The 22,329-nt window shown below is 50.2% G+C and overlaps 1 protein-coding gene across 1 annotated transcript in view; it reads left to right on the top strand.

Moving 5' to 3' along the window:
• Lrp5 (LDL receptor related protein 5) overlaps window positions 1-22,329 on the top strand; it is a 105,734-nt gene that overhangs the window by 80,078 nt on the left and 3,327 nt on the right. Inside the window, exons 14-22 of the mRNA XM_021152534.1 lie at window positions 2,624-2,832; window positions 3,927-4,117; window positions 5,619-5,828; window positions 7,302-7,427; window positions 10,639-10,875; window positions 13,698-13,808; window positions 15,476-15,712; window positions 16,291-16,430; window positions 21,178-21,275. Coding sequence (XP_021008193.1) covers window positions 2,624-2,832; window positions 3,927-4,117; window positions 5,619-5,828; window positions 7,302-7,427; window positions 10,639-10,875; window positions 13,698-13,808; window positions 15,476-15,712; window positions 16,291-16,430; window positions 21,178-21,275 — 1,559 coding nt within the window. The remainder of the gene's footprint in view (window positions 1-2,623; window positions 2,833-3,926; window positions 4,118-5,618; window positions 5,829-7,301; window positions 7,428-10,638; window positions 10,876-13,697; window positions 13,809-15,475; window positions 15,713-16,290; window positions 16,431-21,177; window positions 21,276-22,329) is intronic.

The raw sequence follows: 22,329 nt of genomic DNA, 5'->3' as shown, positions 1-22,329 counted from the left end.
CTCTATAGCTCTGGATGTCCTGGGACTTGCTATGGACACTAGACTGGCCTGGAACTCACAGATATCCCCCTGCCTCTGCCTCTTAAGTGCTGGGATTAAAGGCATGCACCACCATGTCTAATTAGCCCAGTTTTCAAATCTAACAGAGTTGAGCTTCTCCTGGTCTGTGACTAGTCCAGGAAGGACCTGCCTCAGGAAGCCTGTCACAACAGCCACAGAACCCAGTGGCCTCTTTCCCAATGTATGCTATGAGTCAGCTACGTTAAAGCAGCACTTACTCCCATGAGCTGGTTTACAGATCTCTGGAAATGTAGATGTTTTTTGTTAAAAATTAATTAATACATTAATTTGTGTGTATGTGCATGCCTGCGTGCATGCCTCTCTCTCTCTCTCTCTCTCTCTCTCTCTCTCTCTCTGTGTGTGTGTGTGTGTGTGTGTGTGTGTGTGTGTGTGTGTGTGTGTATGTGTGTGCCCACGCATGCGACTAGACACTAGTTTGATCCCTTTAAGCTGAATGACTGTGTTAGTTACTTTTCTGTTGCTGTGATAAAACACCCTGATGAAAATCACTTAAAGAAGAAAGGATGTGTCTCACAGTTCAAAGTTCAGGCTGTTAGAGCTCAAGCTAAGGAGGTAGAAGCAGAACCAGGCAGCTGGTCACATTGTGTCCATAGTCAAGAAGCAGAGAGCTAGGCATGGATGGTGGTCACATTGTGTCCATAGTCAAGAAGCAGAGAGCTAGGCATGGATGGTGGTCACATTGTTTCCATAGTCAATAAGCAGAGTGCCAGGCCTGGGGGCACACTTCTAATCCCAGTGCTTGGGAGGCAGAGGCAGGAGGACCTCTGTGAATGGTTCTAGACCACCCAGGACTACTTTGTGAGATATGTCTCAAAACAAGCAGAGAGCAGTGGATGCTGTGCTTTCTGTCTGTCTGTCTGCCTGCCTCTCTCTCTCTCTTTTATTTTTTTATTTTTTATTTTTTTACATTTATTTCTTTTGAGGTATGTGCCATTGCATGCATGCTTGGGGCGGGGTCACAGGACACCTTGTGAGAGTGTGTTCTCGCCTTCTACCATGTGGGTTCCAGAGAGCAAGCTCAGGTCGTCAGACTTACCAGAGACCCTCTCTGCCTTCTTTTTATGCAACCAGAATCCCAGGCAGGGAATGGCGCTATCCACAGTAGGCTTTCTCATCTAGATTAACCCAATCAAGATAATCTCCCACCAGTTTTCCCAGAAGCCAGGTGATTTCCCAGGTAATACTAGATGCCATCAGGTTGACAGTTTAGACAAACCACCACAAGGTGTATATGATAAAAATCCTCACTGACCTGTTAGGTTATCAAGTCATAGCTATAGGTTAGACTTGCCTTTTCTTCATATTCTTCTTCCTGTTCATCCCCTTCTTCCTCTTCTTCCTTTCCCTCTTTTTTTTTTTTTGTTTTTTTGAGACAGGGTTTCTCAGTAGCCCTGGCTGTCCTGGAACTCACTTTGTAGACCAGGCTGGCCTCGAACTCAGGAATCCGCCTGCCTCTGCCTCCCAAGTGCTGGGATTAGAGGCGTGCACCACCACGCCCGGTCCTTTCCCTCTTCTTCCTTTTTCTCTTCTTCCTCTTCCTTTCCATCTTCTTCCTCTCTCCTTCCTCCCCTTCTTCCTCTGTTAGTGGTGAAGATAGTGGCTGGTTCTTCAACTTCACGATGGGCCAGTGGTTCCAGACAGTCACCTTGAGTACTATGGATGACTGTAGCTTTTGTGTAAGAAAGCGCCATGGTACAAATCTTAAGTCCCTGTGACTTTCAGAACCTCCCCTCCCCTTGTCTGCCTCAGACACTTTCCTGCACCACCCAGTCCTTCCCACTTTTCCTTGCCTGCCCCAGATACCCCTTACCTGCATTTGCCTACCCATCACTCGCTGTACAACCTTGCCTTGCTCCACCCTTCTACCCAAGAGCCTCGCACCTGCCCTATGCCCCTTGCCTGGCTCTGCAGTCTGGGTCCCCTCTCCATGCATAAAAAGGGAGGTATCCCTCTGCTCTCCATTCCTACTCTCCTGGGCACTGAATTAAAAGAACAAGGTTTGAACATCGAAAGCCAAGAGCCTGAGTCCTAAACAGTGGGAAAGAAGGGAGAGAGGTTGGGCTTCAGGTCTCATGTCTATCTAGTTGACATCCTGCCAGTGTCCTCTGGTAGATTCCGTCATGGGACCTAGAATCTGGTGTCCTGTTGGGACTCTTTCTAGTTTGTTCTGTGTATTCGTAAATGGGCATATCACTAAGATCTAAGTTGAGAGCTACCGTGATGGCTCAGTGGGTAAAGGTGTTTGAAATCATGCCTGATGGGTGGCCTGATTTCAAATCCTGGGACCCATGTGGTGCAAGGAGAGAACCAGCTCTCACAATTTGTCCTCTGAGCTTCACACGGTGTCGTGAAAGGTGTGCGTACACACATATGCACAAAACCAACCAAATAAATAAACTTGTTTTTAAAAGAGCCGGGTCTGCAAGTGATGCCTCACGTGTGTTGAAATCTTAACCTTGAGGCTGACTTGACCTTCCACTCTCCCTGGGTGTTCACGGTGCATGGCAGTGTGGTGCTAGCTTGGTTTGCTTCTCTCTAACAGCCCTCCATGCTGACCTCTCCCAGCCAAAGCCTGAGCCCAGACAGACAGCCACACGACCTCAGCATTGACATCTACAGCCGGACACTGTTCTGGACCTGTGAGGCCACCAACACCATCAATGTCCACCGGCTGGATGGGGATGCCATGGGAGTGGTGCTTCGAGGGGACCGTGACAAGCCAAGGGCCATTGCTGTCAATGCTGAGCGAGGGTAGGTGGCCCTAGGGAGGGACAGGTGAGGGCTGCAACGTGCTCAGCCCCTGTGTACCTGTAGTGCTGGCCTCGTGGGGGCTAGCCAGTGTTCCCAATGTGGTACCCAGGAACCCCAGCTGCACAAGCTGAAGGTGACGTCTAGGTGGTGGTTTGGGGACCCTGGGGATGTCAACCCTGCTGCATGGGCCTTGTATCAGTCTGTTCGGCTTGATCTTTGTGACTGCAGGATTCTGCCCCATACACAACTCAAAGCGCGTCCTTCCTGGGATCCCCCAGCACCCTTGCATGCTGGTCCTCGTAGTGCCTTTTTAGTGAGAGACCTTTGCACAGAGGCTCAGGCAGGAGCTCGCTGGCCTTTAAGTCCTGTGGGGCGGACGTAGAAAGCAGGTGTTAGATCGGCAGGGTTGTCTATGGGGTTCCCGATGATGATCAGAGCCTGATGTGCCAGTGCTCAGTCCTGACTCCTGCACGTCACTACCCCAGTGATGGTGGGCAGGTGATGCGGACTTCAGAGGCTTGGTGTCCCTTTCTATGATGGTGATGTCAGCCTTTCAGCCCATAGATAGCTAAGTAGAGCCTAGCTGCTGGAGGACGCTGTTCAGGAGCTGAGTGAACACCCTCTGAGGAGGTGGGCAGGCAGGCAGACCGGTCCTTGGCAGTTGGGCAAGCGGGGAGACAAATGTTCTGTGGCTACAATGTTGATCCATATACTGTCTCAGACACTTAGTGTCTTGCCACTTTAGGTTTTCCCTCTGACCAGTTGCTTCTCTTTGCTTCATGGCCTTCTCTTTTCAGCAGTTTTCACTGGATTCAGGGCTACCCTCACACACAAGGATTGTATCTCAATCCTAATATTTTCAAAGACCCCATTTCCAAAGAGGCTCACACCCTAAGTTCCAGGGTGGCATGAATTTCAGGGACACCATTCCCCCCACCACGAGGTATAACCCGGCAGCCTCTAGGACCTGTGAGGTCTGGGGCTACTGCTTCCTGGACAGCAGAGGGTCAGGGGCTGGGCTGGTCCTGTGGATGAGGTGGGAGCTCACAGCGCCCGCTTCTTACCTGCTTCTTCCATGTGCTGTGTTTCCGCAGGTACATGTACTTTACCAACATGCAGGACCATGCTGCCAAGATTGAGCGAGCCTCCCTGGATGGCACAGAGCGGGAGGTCCTCTTCACCACAGGCCTCATCCGTCCCGTGGCCCTTGTGGTGGACAATGCTCTGGGCAAGCTCTTCTGGGTGGATGCAGACCTAAAGCGCATCGAAAGCTGTGACCTCTCCGGTATGCACCCTGGATGTCTCCAGCCACAGAGTCCTCAGTCTGCAACTGTTAGGGGTGACCCTCCTGTGCGCTCCCAGCCTTCCTTACTACCAATAGGGGTGGCAGTTAAAATCTTGCTCAGCTTGCTGTGAGCCTGGCATTGTGTTTCAGCTCTGTATGTTCATATGTAATCCAAATACCATGGGGACCTGGCTGTGAGCCCCTGGACTATGGATCCTAGTGCCTTTTCTTCTAGTAAAAGCTTTGTGATTGGGGAGGTGGCTCAGTGGTAAAGAGCTTCCTGTGCAATAGAAGGATCTGAATTCGGATCCCCAGCACCCTTATAAACAGCCAAGGACTATGGCCCATGCCTGCAGTCCCAGCCGAGGACTGTGGCACATGGCTGCAGTCTCAGTGTTGGGAAGGCAGAGTCTGCAGGATCCCGGAGGCTCTCTGGCCAGCCAATCTAGCCAAATCTGTGCACTCCAGTTTCAGTAAGAGATCCTGTTTCCAAAAGTAAGGTGGAGAGCCAGCCAGGTGACTCAGTGGGTAAAGGCCCTTGCCACCAAGTCTGAAGACAGGAGTTTGATCCCTAAGACCCACATGGTGGAAGATGAGAACTTATTCCTCTAGCAAGTTGTCCTCTGCAAGTGTGCTGTGGCATGACCCTCCTCCTCCATGAATAAAAGTAATAAAAATAAAAACTAAGGGTACTGGAGAGATGGCTCGGTGGTTAAGAGCACTGGCTCCTCTTGCAGAGGGCCTCAGTTTAGTTCCCAGCACCCACATGGCAGCTCACAACCATCTGTAACTCCAGTTCCAGGGGATCCAGTGCCCTTTTCTGGGCTCCTTAGGCATTGTAGGTATATGGTATACAAATATACATATGAACAAAATACCCAGTCACATAAAGTAAATATTTAAAGGTCAGGTGTAGTGATCCATGCGTTAATCTGAGCACTTGGGAGGCAGAGGCAGGTGAATCTCTGTGAGTTTCAGGCCAGCCTGGTTTACAAAGGGATTCCAGGACAGCTGAGGCTACACAGAGAGGTCCTGTCTGTCTTTTATCCTTTTATTCATTCATTTATTCATTCATTCATACTACATACATATATGCATACACATACACACCTTAAATGATAAGATTGAGACTTCTGGCCTTCGTATGTGTGCACACTTATGTAGATAAATACATCCACATAAATACTGGGTGGGTGGGCGGGCGCGCGCGCGCGTGCACACACACACACACACACACACACACACGATGAGTGAGGAAAGAAAGCACCATGCTTACAGAGACCAGTGATCATGGTGCAGTTAGATGGTATGATCCTGAACCCTAGGCCCGCCCTAGTGCGAGCAGCCTGCTTCTATGGTATCTGTTCCAGCTCCCAGCCCTGGAGAGTGTAGAAATGCCCCAGACTTGCATGGCCCCTTCTTTAAATCTGCATTCTCCTGAGCACAGTGGGTCTGGCCCTTCACTCGGCTGCCACTCATGGAGCCTTTATGCTAACCACAGGGGCCAACCGCCTGACCCTGGAAGATGCCAACATCGTACAGCCAGTAGGTCTGACAGTGCTGGGCAGGCACCTCTATTGGATCGACCGCCAGCAGCAGATGATCGAGCGCGTGGAGAAGACCACTGGGGACAAGCGGACTAGGGTTCAGGGCCGTGTCACCCACCTGACAGGCATCCATGCCGTGGAGGAAGTCAGCCTGGAGGAGTTCTGTACGTGAGAGGGGACAGCGTTTGTGGTGGGGTCTCCTGGGGGAAGGTGAATCAGCCCTGTTGGCATCAGATGGGCTGCTGGTGCAAGAGCCGTGTGCCTGAGGAGCTCATGGGCTCAGCACCGAAGGCCAGTGCATGTCCAGATGTCTGCCTCTTTGATCAGTTTGTTTGCTGATGTAGAGAAGTACCCAAACCTGCTTTTTAAAAAAGTTCTGTCTGTCTTCTACCTACCCACACTTCTACCAATATTCTGTCCTTCCGTCCATCCATCCATCCATCCATCCATCCATCCATCTCTGTCATTTGCCTATATTTATCATCTATTTGTCAGTTTGCCTTTGAGACATAGTCTATAGGTAGCCCAGACTAGCCTGGAATTCTTTTTTTTTTTTTTTTTTTTTTTTTTGGTTTTTCGAGACACGGTTTCTCTGTGTAGCCCTGGCTGTCCTGGAACTCACTCTGTAGACCAGGCTGGCCTCGAACTCAGATATCCACCTGCCTCTGCCTCCTGAGTGCTGGGATTAAAGGCGTGCACCACCACTGCCCGGATAGCCTGGAATTCTTGACAGTTCTCATGAGTGCTGGAATTCTCTGAGCTGGGGGGAGGGGAGGCAGTACACATCATGGCAATGATTGTATGATGAAGAAGGCTACATGCTTCACTGGCAGGAACCCAAGCACTGAGGAGAGAGGTGGAATCCCACTGTCTCCTGTAAAGACACCTCCCCGCCCCCACCCCATGACCCAAAAGCTCTCCACTAGGCTCCTGCTGTTTGGTTTTGTTTTGTTTTTGCAGTCCTCAGAGTGAATTCAGGTCTCTGCTTGCTGGATAAGTACCCTACCCTTGAGCTACACCTCCAGTTAGGTCCCACTAGGTCCCACTCCTTAAAAGTCCTGCTGCCTCTCAGTAGTGCCCCAGTGGCAAGTACCTCTCCTGGGAAGCGCAAGTCTCTGAGCTTCAATCACCAAAAGAAGAAGGGACCTTCTGTCACCTTCCATCCGCTCCGCTAGGTGCAAAGCCATTAGGGAACGTGTATCCAAATGGACAGCCTTTCTTGTCAGCTGCTCAGATGCCCTGGGAGTATACTCTGCTTTGTCAGGGTTCAGACCTGTGGCTGCCCCTCCATGCTGCCATACCGTTACAGCAGTCTGACTCCTTCCTAGCCCCACAGGCACCATCACTGTCCAGAGCTTCCCGGCTAGGCACGATGTCTTCTGAGTACCTTCCCTCTTCATGCTGGAATGGTGATTGGGTTGATCTTGTGCCGGTGGCAAGACTGCTGTACAAGTACAGCGCTGCTGCCAGACTCGGTTTTTATATCAGGTTCCATGTCGGTATTGATTGACTGGGCTGGGAGCTGGGACCAAATGAGATGGTCTTCTATAGGAGTCTGGCCTTTGCCTTCTACACACGTTGAGCTCTGAGGAGGAAGGTAGAGGCTGACCCAACTCCATCTTGCTGTGTTCCTGCAGCAGCCCATCCGTGTGCCCGAGACAATGGTGGCTGCTCCCACATCTGCATCGCCAAGGGTGATGGAACGCCACGCTGCTCGTGCCCTGTCCACCTGGTGCTCCTGCAGAACCTGCTGACTTGTGGTGGTGAGTGAGACCTTGGGAGTTTGAGTACGGAGCCATATCACTGCCTTGCATGCCTTAAAACTGAATCTCCAAAGCATGCCATTTCTTATGGCTTCTCTCTCTCTCTCTCTCTCTCTCTCTCTCTCTCTCTCTCTCTCTCTCACTCATACACCTTTTTTTTAAAAAAAAACCAAAACACTCATACATACATACACACGAGTCTAGTGCTATGAATTTCTCCCAAAAAACTGCTTTTCCTGCATCTCACAGATTTTAATAAGTTGTATCTTAGTTTTTGGATAGTTCAGATGTGTGTGCGTGCATGCACGTGTGTGCGTCTATGTGCTGTGAAGACTAGGGGTTAATCGTGGCTGTTATTCCTCACTTTGCTTTTTTAGACAAGGTTTCTCACTGGGAATTGGAGCTTGCCAATCAGGCTGTGCTATCTGTCCGGTGACCCCAAAGATCCTCTTGTTTCTGCTGCCCCAGAACTGGGGTTTCGAGCATACGTCATCACACCTGGCTTTTTACATTGTGTGCTGGGGATTGAACTCAGGTCCTCACACTTGTGTTGTCATGTACTGATCCCGTTCCCAGTAGCTGAAATATTTAGAAAAAATTTGAGAGACAACTTCTTCAGCCCAAACGCTATTTAGCAGTGTTTTGTGAAGTGCAGGTTGGCTCAGTGGTAAGTACACTTGCCTAGAAGTATTTGATCTCTAGATACTTAGGAGTGTCCCAGCTGTCTCTGTTCTGATTTCTACTTTAATTCTGCTGTGGTCTGAGAGCTACCCTTGTGGCATCTCTGTTCTTTACATACATTGTTATGTGCCCTACGGCCTGCGTGTGTTTGGGACTCAGTGAATGTTTCAGTGGTCTTGAGAAGTGTGGGGGTTCTGCTGTTGTCAGGTGTAATATTCTAGAAAAGTTTATTAGATACAGTTGATTGCTAGTACAGATCAGCCGTCTTTTCTCTTTCCTGACTACTTAGTCCATTATCAGTTACGGACAGGGTTATTGGATTTACAACAGATTTAAACAAAGATTTTTTATATATTGTATGTGTAAATACTTGCCTACATTCATGTCTATGCAGTTTACATTGTCCACAGAGGCCAGGGGGTAGCACATCCCCTTGGAACCAGAGTTACCAGCAGTTATGAGTTGTCAGATGGGTGCTGGAAACTGAACTCTGGTCTTCTGCAAGAGCAGCCAGCGCTCTTAAGGGCTCTCCAGTCCCCTAATAACAGATTTCCGCTTCTGACCTTTCTCCTCCCCCTCCCTATATCCTTTTCCCCTGGGGCTGCATGGTTGTGAAGGTGGATGGTGGTGTGTCATCCAGAAACAGGCAAGGAAGACCTAGGTTCAAACCCTGGACTCTGACTTCTAAGATGAGTGCCTTTCGGCTGGACACATGCCTTTTGTGAGCCACTGCTTCCCCCTGTGGAGACCGAGACCATCTACCTGGCAGGCTGGCTTTCCTTTAAGTAACAGAGCACTTGTGGGGAATGGCCATAAAAGTGACAGTCTTCAGTGCTACAGTGATTAAGCGTGCCTCCTCGGGGCTTCCTCTCTATTGTGTGCTGGGCAGCCTGGGAAGAGTTCTCACTTAGCATCAGGCTTCATCCTTGCTCGCAACTTCCCGTATACTTTGGACTTTGAGCAACTAAGCATTGTTCTCTAATGGCTGGTCCTGCTCCTGGGGACTGGTCTGAGTCTCTTACCTTGTCTGACACTTCAAAGCTTACAGTTTGGCCAAGAACAGAGCGGGCCTTTTGTGTCTGCCCATTCCCTTTTACTTCTAGTGGCTTAAACAGACTTGTGGTCTGAAGCTGCTGTCTGTGTGGCTCCTGTGGATGCCTGAGCCTCCTGCCTAGAGCAGGGACTATGGAGTGGCCCCCACTGATCCAGGCCTGGCTCTCCACTTGGGAGCATGTGCTTAGCCTACCATGAGATTTGGAAGTCCCTTCTTTTGGTTTGTTTTTTGTTGTTTTTGTTTTATTTGTTTGTTTGGTCATTGAGACAGTGTCTCTTGCAGTCCAGGGGCCTTGGGTTTCTGATGTAGTTAAAATCAACCTTGAACTTCAGATCCTTTTCCATTTCCCAAATGCTGTGATTACAGGGCATATGCCTTTATCCTCAGTTTGAGGTCTCTGCTCACAGCCTGTGAGATGTGTATTTTCAACGCAGACACTTTGCAATCTTCCATGGCTACTTGTCTGGTCACAGGATGAAGGGCTTGCTTAGGCCCTTAGATGGAAGCCCTGTGACACAACTGGCAAGTGGGAAGGCAGGCCAGGGCCTAAAGTGCTTCAGGGCTTCAACAACACAGCCCCCCACTCCCTCTGTGTGGCTTGGCCTAGCCACACACCTGTTCCTGCCCCACAGGCCTGTCACTCATACAGTGGAGCCTGGGTGTACAGAGGAGGAAATGGAGGCTTTGAGATGCTTAGGAACATCTCAGGTTTTCCATCCTGAATATGGTGAACGTCATGATTGCTACTTAAGTCAAAGTTCACAGTCAGCCCATGTTCCCTACCTAAGAAAAGAGACAGGGAGGGGCTCAGTGGGTAAGAACAAGCATGAAGACCTGAATTCAAACCTCCAGCAGCCACATCAAAGGCAGGGGTGGCTCTTGGAGCACCTGTAACCCCAGTGCTATGGGGAGAAAGGCCGAAACAGGGCGTCACCGAGGCTTGCTGACTGCCAGCAAGCTCCAGGTTCAGGGAGAGACCCTTTTTCAAAGCATTAAAGTAGAAGGTGATGGAGAAAGATGCTCTCCATGTCTGCATAGGTGTATGTACCTCCACATACATGTGCATATACAACAGAGAGAGAGAGAGAGAGAGAGAGAGAGAGAGAGAGAGAGAGGAGAGAGGAGAGAGGAGAAAATAAGAGAGAGATGTTGAGGATGTAGCTTGGTTGGTAGAGCACATGCACAAGGCCCTGGGTTCAGTCCTTCGAACTGTGTTAACCAGGAATGGTGGTACAAACATGTAATCCCTTTCCTAAGGGGGTGGAGGCAGGAGGATCAGACGCTCAAGCTCACTCAGGGAAGTTTGAAAGCAACTTTTTCATCCCTGCCTTTATCTGTGCTGGTGCTGAAGGTGTCACATGAGCAGGAGACAGTCCCCAGGGCACTGCTGACACAAAGTCAGTGGAAGCACAGCGATGCCTTTGCGTGGCTTGCTGGGTGGAGCCTGCATGACTGTGGTCTCCTTCCCTCCCCTAGAGCCTCCTACCTGCTCCCCTGATCAGTTTGCATGTACCACTGGTGAGATCGACTGCATCCCCGGAGCCTGGCGCTGTGACGGCTTCCCTGAGTGTGCTGACCAGAGTGATGAAGAAGGCTGCCCAGTGTGCTCCGCCTCTCAGTTCCCCTGTGCTCGAGGCCAGTGCGTGGATCTGCGGTTACGCTGCGACGGTGAGGCCGACTGCCAGGATCGCTCTGATGAAGCTAACTGTGATGGTGAGGCCCTACCCTGGCTGCCATCTCCCTCCCAGGTCCCATTAAAGCCATTTGTCCTTCCTTCCTATACATCGAACACGGGGCTCCATTTTTGCCTTCCACAGGTAAGGGTGCTAGAAAACAGCTAAATTGGCAGGCCCTCTTGGTGAGAACAAATGAAGTAAGTTATAGGCACAGCCTGAAGAAATACTCCTGCATGACCCAATCTATCCTACGGCCAGTTGACTTAAAGACAGGCTGAGAGTCTTACTCACATTTCCACATTTGGTAGTGACCTCTGCAGAAATGTAAGATAAATCCAGCTGTCAGTTGCTTTCAGGGCTCACATCCAGTACAGTGTCATCTTCAAAGGCAGTGCATTGTGCCACCTGTGGGATAATGCTGGCCACCTGGGACCACTCTGACCGACCAGCAAGATCTGCACTTACATATAACTATATACTGTTTTTGGTCTCCTTCCCCCACCCCCACCCCGCCCCCTGCTTTTGAGATCGGGCTTTATATAGCCTGGCCTAACCTTGAGTTTGCTATGTATCTATAGTCTTGAACTTATTCTTTTTCTACCTCCTACATGCTAGGATTATAGGTATACACTATCAGTGTGATATGTAGAGGATCAAACCCAAGGCTCCTAAATGCTATGCAAGCACTCTGTTATCAACCTAGCTACATTCTTAGTCTGTCTGTCTGTCTCTCTCTGTCTCTCTCTCTCTGTCTCTCTCGGTTTTTTGGATTTTTTTTCCCCCTGAGACAAGGGTTTCTTCATATAGCCCTGGCTGTCCTGAAATTATAGAACAGGCTAGTCTTGAGTTCTGTCTGCCTCTGCCTCCTGAGTGCTGAGATTAATAGTGTATCACCGCAACCTGGCCCTCAGTCTTAACTTGAGATTGTGTGTGACTCTGTGTGTGTGTGCGTGCGCATGCACACGTGCACTTATACTCTCAAGACATCTTTTTTTAAAGACTTATTATGTATAAGCACACTGTAGCTGTCCTCAGACACAACAGAAGAGGGCATCTGATCTCATTACAGATGGTTGTGAGCCACCATGTGGTCGCTGGGATTTGAACTTAGGACCTTTGGTAGGGCAGTCAATGCTGTTAGCCGCTGAGGCATCTCTCCAGCCCCCAAGGCATCTTTATCCACTAACTCAGTGGTTCTCAACCTTCCTGGTGCCATGACCCTTTAATACAGTTCCTCATGTTGTGGTGACTCCAAACCATAAAATTATTTTGTTGCTAGTACATAACTGTAATTTTGTTGCTGTTATGAATCATCTGATATGCAAGAAACCCTACATGTGATCCTGCCAGAGGGTCTTTTGACACCCTCTCCCCCAAGAGGTTGTGAGACCCACAGTTTGAGAACTGCTGCATTAAGCCATCTCGCTGGCCAGCCTTTAATTAAAATTTTTTTTTAATTTCCATTTTATATGTATGGGTGTTTTGCCTGAATGTGTGTATGTGTACCATGTGCATGCCTGGTGCTGGCAGAGGCTAGAAGAGGGTGCTGGATTGCCTGGAGCCCGAGTTACAGATGCTTGTAAGGTGCTGTGTGGGTGCTGGGAACTGAGCCCAGGTCCTCTGGAAGAGCAGCCCTTGTCTCCTAGCTGCTGACATGTCTCCAGCCCTCCCTGAACCTCCAGTAGGTCTTTGCAGTACAATACCTCTCTTAGCACTTGCTGTGCATGTTTCTCTAGTGCTTGATTCACACTGAACTTTGTCACATGCCACATGTTTTCAGCACCATAGACCCAGGCTGGCACTGAGCTGCTCCTGTGGCATTCTTACTGTCTCTGCCCAAAGCTGCTAGGTTATGCTTTCAATGACTCAGATGCTGGCTGCCACTCTCCTGCATCCCCATTCAGCATAACCCGACGTTCTGCAGGGGACAAGGCCTGGAGTGACCTTGGCAGGTTTCTCTGTGAAGCCATGATGATTGCTTTGCAGCTCACCAGTGCTCTGAGGGATCTGGTGGAAGCCATGATAACGGCACATGTGCCCAAACCAGTTTGCTGCCAATGTCTGTAAATAAAGGTACATTGTCTCTGCCAGGTCCAGTGGTTCCTGTACGTGTGGGCCACTCTCAGGCTAGACGAGAGCTGGATGGTTGGTTACAGAGCCAGCAATGTCTGCTTCTGGTCTCAGAGTGTCATATGTGGTCAGTTTAGAAATCCTCCCTCATCCCACTCACCTGCTCACCCTCTTCACCACCGACAGCAGGTGTTGGCCCTCCACTTCCAGGAAGGACAGAGTGCCCTTGTCTCCCGTTCCCAGGTCAGGAGAGGGTCCAGACGGATGGTTGTGAGAGGATGCTAAGTCCCCAGGTGCTTCCTCAGCGTGCCGCAGTCTGCAGATTTGCTTGCCCACTCTCTCCTGGATGTTAGAGGAGATAACCTTGGTCTCTACAAATGCAGCACGTATTTCCATGGAGTTCTGGGCTCCACTGACCCAGCCCTGCCTGTGCTAAGGAAATGGCGTTCTTACCGACTCTACCTTCCCGGAAATCCTGAATGATCCTGGAGCTGAGTCTACTGCTTCTTGCTCTGTGCTGTCTCTGACTCAGGCAGCATGCCTCCTGGGCACAGGCTGGGCATCAGGGTCTCTTGCTTACTGTCATGGTCAGGTCTCTGTGCCCTTTGGCATTGAACAGAGCTTCAGGGATCATTTCAAGGAGACTGGATTTTCCATGATCTTTTCTAACTGGGTCCTAGAAACTATTCCTGCTGTTGGGTCTGTATTTGGAATCAGACCTTTGCGGTTGGAGCCAGGCAAAACTGCTGCTCTCCGGCTCCTCTGAGCACCACCCCCTTCTCCCCACAGCTGTCTGTCTGCCCAATCAGTTCCGGTGCACCAACGGCCAGTGCGTCCTCATCAAGCAACAGTGTGACTCCTTCCCCGACTGTGCTGATGGGTCTGATGAGCTCATGTGTGGTGAGTGGTTTCAGGCAGCCCCTTGAGTGGGCGGGGTCTGGTGTGGAGGTTGGGTGGAGCTGCGGAACCTGAGGCACCTGGGAGGCTCATTTAGTGAGTGGCCTCCTTTAGTTTCTTTCTGTTGGTGGAATGAAATGCCCTGACACAGCAACGTGGGGAGAAGGGGTTTGTTTGGGTTCACTTCTAGGTTACAGTCCATCCTTGTGGGGAGATCCAGGCAGGAACTGGAAGCTGCTGGTCACATCCGTAGTTGGGGGGGGGGGGCGGAGGAAGGGATGCATACCTACTCATCAGCTCTCTTTCTCTTCTCATATACAATTTAGGGCCAAAACTCAGGTTCCCATGTACCCACAGGCTAACCTGATCTAGACTGTCTTCCAAGTGATTCTAAATTGTGTCAAGTTGACAGAAACCATCAGAGAGAGGCAACAGCTAGAATGCAGAGAGTGAACTGTGGAGCTTCCTAATGGGGTGGAGTGCTGGCAAAGCCAGACGTAGAGAGGTTGGCCTGCTTGGGAGTTTGCCTCCCCGTGAGCCGTTGGCCTCAGACCTGAGTAGCAGCCACACTTTTGCCACTGGGACCCTACTTGGTACAATCTGCTCTATAGCAGAAGAGACCTGAGATTTCATGTGCCCCAAGAAAAATGAAGTGTATATATTGTACATACATGCACATTTATACATATGCCATAAATATCCCTTGGATAACATTGACTGATACCCAGGAGTGTAGGTGTTACTGCTGGATGGTGGGTGGTCGGGGCAGTCAGGGAAAGCTTGCTAGAGGCTGTCAATGGAGACAGGAAGGAATTGGAATTCAGAGAGATATGATGCTTTGCCGCCTGTGGCTACTCTATCCACTGCATGGGAAGCAGGGCTTGGCCCTCGGCTCTGGAGAGGAGGGCGTATGGGAGAGGGTGTTCCCCACGGACTCAGACACCATCTCAGGTTAGACACTTTGGGCACCAACTCTTAAGTAGCCTGGCTCAGATGTCGGAGTTAGGGTTGCTGATGTCCTCTGTCTTTTGCTAGGCAGGGGCCTCATCGGGTGAGGTCAGCACATGGGCTGCCATAGGCCTGGTGTACTTGGAGACACTCCCCACACTTAGGCCCTGTCCTCTGAGGCAGAAGGTTTTTTTTCCAGCTCCTTCAGGTTGTGGAAGGAATGGAGCTGATGTCTGTGGGACTGTTGGTTCCCAAAATGAATACACTTTTGCCAGCTGAATCAGAGACGTGTCCTTCTCGTTCTGGTGGCCTTGATATAAGGGCTCTGCCCCCAATAGACCCCTGTAGACTGTTACCCAGCTGCTCACACCTAATTCCAGACCACCCATCCCAGCTCTCTTCTACCATGACACAGGCTAGGGAATACTTGCTGCCAACCTCCGCCCAGTGCACTGTGGGCAATGCCATGAGAGCATGGCTCAGGGTCACTGGAAAGGAAGCAGGGTTGGCCAGGCAGAGAAGACAGGTGAGGGAGCCCCCTGGCAGGCCCAGGAACAGCGGCAGTGGTCCCAGAGTGAGCCAAATCCATGTCCCCAGCTCACCTGCTACTCCTGCAGCTGCTGGGGTTTGGGCAAAGGTAGCCCTTCTAGGGGTCACAGCATGTTTCCCGTGGGAGGTCCTCCCCTAGGGATTAATGTGAGCGATCTATCCCTACCCAACAGAAATCAACAAGCCACCCTCTGATGACATCCCAGCCCACAGCAGTGCCATTGGGCCCGTCATTGGTATCATCCTCTCCCTCTTCGTCATGGGCGGGGTCTACTTTGTCTGCCAGCGTGTGATGTGCCAGCGCTACACAGGGGCCAGTGGGCCCTTTCCCCACGAGTATGTCGGTGGAGCCCCTCATGTGCCTCTCAACTTCATAGCCCCAGGTGGCTCACAGCACGGTCCCTTCCCAGGTGAGGAGCCTGAAGCATTCACTCTGTGATGGAGGTGGTTTGGTTGAGTTGCCTAAGAAGAACCTGGAGGGTCACCCACAGAAATACAGTCTTCCAGGGGTGACACTTTTTTCTTCAAACCCTGTCAGCAGCAGGGTGTGCCCATTTCCATGCCTCTTGAGGATGAAAGTACCTGTTTCCTCTGGGGCCACCATGAAGACTGCCCAAACCTCTGCAGCTTTGTCCTCCCCCTCCCCCTGGCCTATTCTGTCACTAAGCCTCGTTAGTTCTGCCATGTCCAGACCTGATTCTTTGTAGGGGTAGAAGGCAGGACTTGTCAGGGGCTGCGACAGCATCACTGTCCCAGGATTCTTGGGATGCCTGGCCTCTGTTTGTGTGGTATGTTCTTCACTCAGCCTTCCCGAGAATTTCTCTGAGTCTGAATGCTTTCTAGAGACTTGGATAGCTTGCCCTGGTATAGCCAGAAACCCAGATCTGCAGGAGGTGATGATACATGACTTACCCGAGTAGGAGTTTTGTGGGTGTTGGGACCCAAGCTGGGCATTGCTCATTCTGACACGGCCTGTCCTTTCCCACAGGCATCCCGTGCAGCAAGTCCGTGATGCGCTCCATGAGCCTGGGGGGGGGGCGTGGCAGCGTACCCCTATATGACCGGAATCACGTCACTGGGGCCTCATCCAGCAGCTCGTCCAGCACAAAGGCCACACTATATCCGCCGGTGAGTGAGGCAGGCAGGTGAATGGATGGTAGTGGGAGACTCTCCCCTCAGTGCTGACTCCAGGGACTTCCTGAGTGGAAGGCTTTCTAGAGCTAGCGATTCTTCCAGCACCCCAGAGAAGGGTGCTGAGTGATGACCCCCACTTCTCACTCGTGCTATTGTTTTCTGTGTAGGAGGGGGTGACCTGTGGCTATTGAGATGGTCGACAAAACACAGATACAGAAGGGGATGTGGCTCAGTTCTTAGGGTGCATGTCCCAAGGTCTGTGTTCCATCCCCTACACAGGATAGTGGGTATAGAGATGGAGGTAGAAGGATGTGGAATCCAAGGTCATCCTTGTTTACACAAGGAATCGGAGGACAACCTGAGAGACATGTCTTTCTCTCTCAAAACCCAAAATAACAACCTGGTGTCAGGGCGCACACTTTTAATTTTAGCCCTTGAGAGGCAGAGGCAGGAGGATTTCTATGAGTTCAAGGCTAGCATAGACTACATAACAAGTTCTAAGACAGCTAAGGCTACATAGCATGACATTGTTTAAAACGAACAAAACAAAAGAAAAATCAAAGACAAAACTCAGAGAATAAAGCAAATCAGAAGCAGAGCCGTCGCCGCGAATTCCGGCTCTTCCTGACTGTCACCGCGAATTCCGGTTCTTTCTGACTGTCGCTGCGAATTCCGGCTCTTCCTGACTGTCACCGCGAATTCTGGTTCTTTCTGGGACTTTCTGGCATCCAGGCGGTGGTCTCGCCTTACACCTTGGTCTTTGATGCCTTGCTGGGCCTGTCTAGTCCAGGTGAACTTAACTACACTGTTCCTACCAGGAATATCTGTGATCCCCACCGTGGCCTTGATTTCTTGAAAACTGATGGTCATCTCCCAAAGGGAGATAACCAGGCAGCATGGGTTTTTGTGCTTAAATATTCTCTGGAGCTTTCAAATCTGAGCTAGGGTGAGGGGCCGGCTCTCCCAGCCACACTCTGCAGGGAAAGCATTGTAGAGAGTGACCGTTTAGCCCTCTATGAGTGAGGAGATGCCCTCCCTGAGGCACGCTGAGCCTCGTTTCCAAGAATGCAGCCCAGAGTAGCATGCTGCACATACTCTGTATATAATGTTTCTCCCATACCCACGGGGACACATGCCATTATCTGCCCGATTCCCTGAAGGGGTTCAAAAATATAGATAGTGCCAGACATAAACATGCTGGCTTTTCCCTGTGCACACAGACCTGTGGTCATTTCATTTATATATTAGATCCAGGAAGAAGTTTGTGACTAATAATAAGCCTGAATAATCATAACAATATCCTCCAGTAGGTAATATGAATGTAACAATCAAGATAGGGCTAATGGGATGGTTTAGCAGGGGCAAGGTGCTTGACAACACCTGCCAACCTGAGTTCAGTTCCTGGGACCCACATGGTAGAAGGAGAAAACCAGTTCTCTCAGGCTGCCCTCCACCCTCCCCACATACTATGGCATGTGCGCTGGCCCCCAACGAATAAATTGATGTAATTTTTTTTTTTAAAGAAAGAGTCAAGACAGATATTAGCATTTTCAGATCTAGGTAACACACCGTAGAGGGCAAAGCCACAGTGGGGGCTATTAATAGTGGGTGTCCTTGGAGACCTTAGTGCTTAACTGCATGTTCTGTAAGCACTTTGCCTAGCCCAGGTCTTGCAGCTTACACAAAGGCAAGGACAGCCCCTTGAGCTTCTTCCAGGGTCTCCCTAGGGAGCCTCACATTGCCAAGGGTTCCCCTTGCCCCTTGGGGTACCCCTTGTTTGTGTGCTGTCATTTCCTTATCACGCCTCCCCTTATCCTGGGCGGATGTGGCTGAGGACAGTGTTATCTGTGGTGACAGGACAGGAGCTGAGTCTTCTGAAAGTTCCGGAGACATCTGGAGTTTAGAACACCCCACTGTTTTTGTAGTCACATAGCGATCTCGGCTGGCAGAGTGGCTCAGAACTACCTCTTGTAAGTTAAAGTCCTGCACTCGGTGCTCTGAGCATAGTCACAGGTCTGCAGAGCTGCACATGGACGTGGGATCCCCAGGAAACCACGGACTCAGCTCTTCAGAAGCTCCTAGCACGGGATACAGATGCTAGCTAAGTCGAGTGGGACTCTAGGAGGTGCGTATGCCTGGGAGCTCGCTCTCTGGGCATTATTATTGTATTTTGAGATAGGATCTGTTCCACCATGGCCTTGAACTCATCTTTCTGCCACAGTCTCCCTAATACCTGAGATTACAAGTGTGCACCGCCACTCCTGACTTTTATGGGAGGCTTTTTATGTAAGCTTGGAGTCATAATTTATGGGTTTGTAAGGTATGAACTTAATTTTCTCTAAGAAGGAAGTGGTTTTTTAAATTTTTTTTAAACCTCAGTTTTAGGTCATTGTGAATTTATGCTCAACCCCAGGGGATAATACCTCCCACCCGTTTCTCACATGGTAAAAAGCCACATACATGCAGTCTAGAAGCATAAGCAGGACCTAGATATGATCCTGCAAATGTGGATTTTAACAGCTTACACACGTGCAGGTTGGCACTCTAGCTCCGGATTCAGCCCCTAGTACCACACATAGAGAGAATAGCATATTGAGTCTAGTTGCCAGGACAGTTTACCTGAGCACTGTGGCTCATGCCTCTACTCCCAGCACTTGAGTAGCTGACTCTGAGAATTGCCATTCGTATGAGGCCGGCCTGGGATAAATGGTTAGAGCCTGTTTTAAGAATAAAATTTAAGCCGAGCATGGTGGTGCACTTGGGAGGCAGAGGCAGGCGAATTTCTGAGTTCGAGGCCAGCCTGGTCTACAGAGTGAGTTCCAGGACAGCCAGGACTGTACAAAGAAACCCTGTCTCAAAATAAACCAAAAATAAATAAATAAATAAATAAATAAATAAATAAATAAACCAAAAATAAAATTTAGCAAATCTGTGTGCACCTTTAATCGGGTACTTGGGAGGCTGAGTTCAGTGCCAATCTGGTCTGCATAATGATTTCCAGGCTAGCCTATTTTACACAGTGAGTTGGAGGTTAGCTTGGTTTACATAGTGAATTCCCGGCCAAGGCAGGGCTACATGGTGAGACATTGCCTCAGATAAACAAACAAATACACAGATAAGTAAATAGGACCAAGTGAAGTAAAACAGTTGCTCCTGAAGAGCCTGCTCTGAGCCTGGCATTTGATGGTAGCAATGCTTATCCAGCCCCTGTGTGGCTTGTGCTCAGTGTGCTCAGACATTCCACGTTAGTGCATCCCTAGGAAGAGTGTGCGTGGTGACCACAGCCTGGCTTATTCCTCAGTGGATGTAGATGAGATGCCTGTTTCTTCCTTGTCACAGGTGGGTCACTGGGAGCTGTCCCAATCTTAGTTCCTCAACCTTGGTACCTATCTGGGTGGTTTGTCATTTTGATCTCTTTTGCTAGAGGGAACAGTTCCCCTTCCTGCCAGCAGAGGGCCACACTTGCAAGACTGCTGCTGTCAAAACACAACTAGTCTAGTGTAGGATTAAAAATACGGGTCACAGCCAGGGCGGTGGTGGTGCACGCCTTTAATCCCAGCACTTGGGAGGCAGAGGCAGGGGGATTTCTGAGTTGGAGGTCAGCCTGGTCTACAAAGTGAGTTCCAGGACAGCCAGGGCTATACAGAGAAACCCTGTCTTCAAAAAAACAAAAAACAAAACAAAAAAAATGTGTCAGTTCGAGGCCAGCCTGGTCTACAGAGTGAGTTCCAGGACAGCCAGGACTACACAGAGAAACCCTGTCTCAGAAAACAAAACAAAACAAAACGTGTCACTGTGAGGAAATACCTGACACAAACAATTTAAATCGGGATGGGGGTGGGGGGAGAGTGGTTTATTTTGGCTCATGGGTTCATGGATTCAAAGGTTTCAGCCTAGAGTTTTTTGAACCAAACATCATGGTGGTAGGAGATGGGGTGGAGGGCAGAACTGCTTCATGAGTTCAGACTAGAGAGAGAGGGGCACAGAAAGGAGCTGAGGCTAGGTCTTCCTCAGGAACCTACTTCCAAGTAGGCTCTGTCCTCCTTTTTGCCACTTCAAATGCTTTCAGACCATGTTTCATCTACCATTGATCCGTTGACTAGATCCTGGCACTGAGGATCTGATCAAAGACATACTTAGAGGGGTCTGTCACGAAGCCCCCAGAAAAGCACATCTCACAGTCCAGTTTGTTGTCTTCCCATCACAGTCAGGGGTGAGTGACAGTGTGCACAGCCTCTTGAGAGGTGGGCCAGTACTTCTCCCTCCTTGTCCAACCTCTGTATTGGTTAAAGCTCCAGCAAGGACTTGGGGCATCTTGAGTAGGAGCCAGGTCACAGGGAATGGCAGGAGATACAGGAGTGAAAGTCAAGTGCAGTCAGTGGGAGGTATCTGAGGGGAGCAGAGAGAGAGGCACACAGCCTCTGCAGAGAGACCTACTGCTGCTGGGCTCAGGGCTAATGGGAGTGCTCTTGCTGACACTGCCCCCTACTGGCCAGCACAGTAATGCTGAGAGGGACGAGTGCATCCGGTTGAAAGCACTTTGGTCTCCATGCCTCTGACCACCACCACCTTTGGGGAAGATGGCTGATGCCACCCTCTGCTTCCTAAGTTTCACTAGCTCTGGAAAGGTTCTGGGGACCACAGGCAGAGAATAGAGCCCCAGACCCCAGGCTGGCAAGCTGAATAAATGATTCAGCCAGGAAACGCTTGGAGTAACCCCTGTCTCCCTCTCTCTCCTCAGATCCTGAACCCACCCCCGTCCCCAGCCACAGACCCCTCTCTGTACAACGTGGACATGTTTTATTCTTCAGGCATCCCGGCCACCGCTAGACCATACAGGTAGGAGTCTGTCCTCACCTTCCCTGATAGGGAGAAAGGCCTTGTCTCCGCCTTCCTCCATGTGTGTCCCATGGGCTCTGTCTATGCTCTTTGCTTCTCCTCGCTGGGTTTGTAGAGTGCTGCTGAGTGTGAGCTCAGTGCTGGTCTTATATCAAGTGAATACATACATAATGGGCTTCTCCATTGCTTGAGACACCTGGAGCACGGCCTTGAAGGAATCTAGAAAAGGATTCGCTTCCCCCCACCCCCACCCCACCCCCAGTGCTGTCTCCCTGCATGGAAACGAGTGCTTAGGCCCCAGGGCTCAAACTCCAGGCTCTGCTGTGTCTCGTCTCAGCCATGGCCCTGGTCAAAACCTGATTAATGTAACCTCCATTAGGATGATTTTTCAATTGTGTGTGTGTGCCTGAAGAGGCCAGAGGCATCCCCTGGAGCTGGAGTTACACACAATTGTGAGCTACCTGATGTGAGTTCTGGGAATCGAACTCTGGTCCTTTGTAAGAACAATACATGTTTCTAACCACTGAGCCATTTCTCCAGCTACAGGGTGATTTTTGCTCCTTTCTTAAGACAGTGGCCTATCTGAGCTGGAAACCCCAAAAGCTGGCTCAGCCAGACTCCAACCCGCAAGTTACCTATATTGGGGTTCTCAGACCAATTCTCCTGAGTGAGAGTGGTGTTATGAGCATTCCTAATATTGGGGTGATGCAAATAGCTAACTCTTTTTCATAAGGTCCCAATGATATTCCATCAAAATTCACACCAGAGAACTAGTGAGTCTATTGGTCGGTTTGTCTTAGAGGGGTACAGTGGCCCCTGCTCTGTGTCCACCACAGATGCCAGTGGTATAGATGGAGTTTTCCTTTAGGAAATCGTTATGAGTCCCCAGGCCAAACAACTTCTAGCAAAGGTGTATACAAATGGCCAGGAGGTGAGTGGGCGAGTCACTGGTGTATACAAATGGCCAGGAGGTGAGTGGGCGAGTCACTGGTGTATACAAATGGCCAGGAGGTGAGTGGGTGAGTCACTGGTGTATACAAATGGCCAGGAGGTG

This window comes from Mus caroli, chromosome 19, assembly GCF_900094665.2.
Source record: "Mus caroli chromosome 19, CAROLI_EIJ_v1.1, whole genome shotgun sequence".
In the NCBI taxonomy this organism is placed as follows: Eukaryota; Metazoa; Chordata; class Mammalia; order Rodentia; family Muridae; genus Mus; species Mus caroli.
The sequence above is the reverse complement of the archived record's forward strand: the minus strand, read 5'-3'. Positions and strand labels throughout refer to the sequence as shown.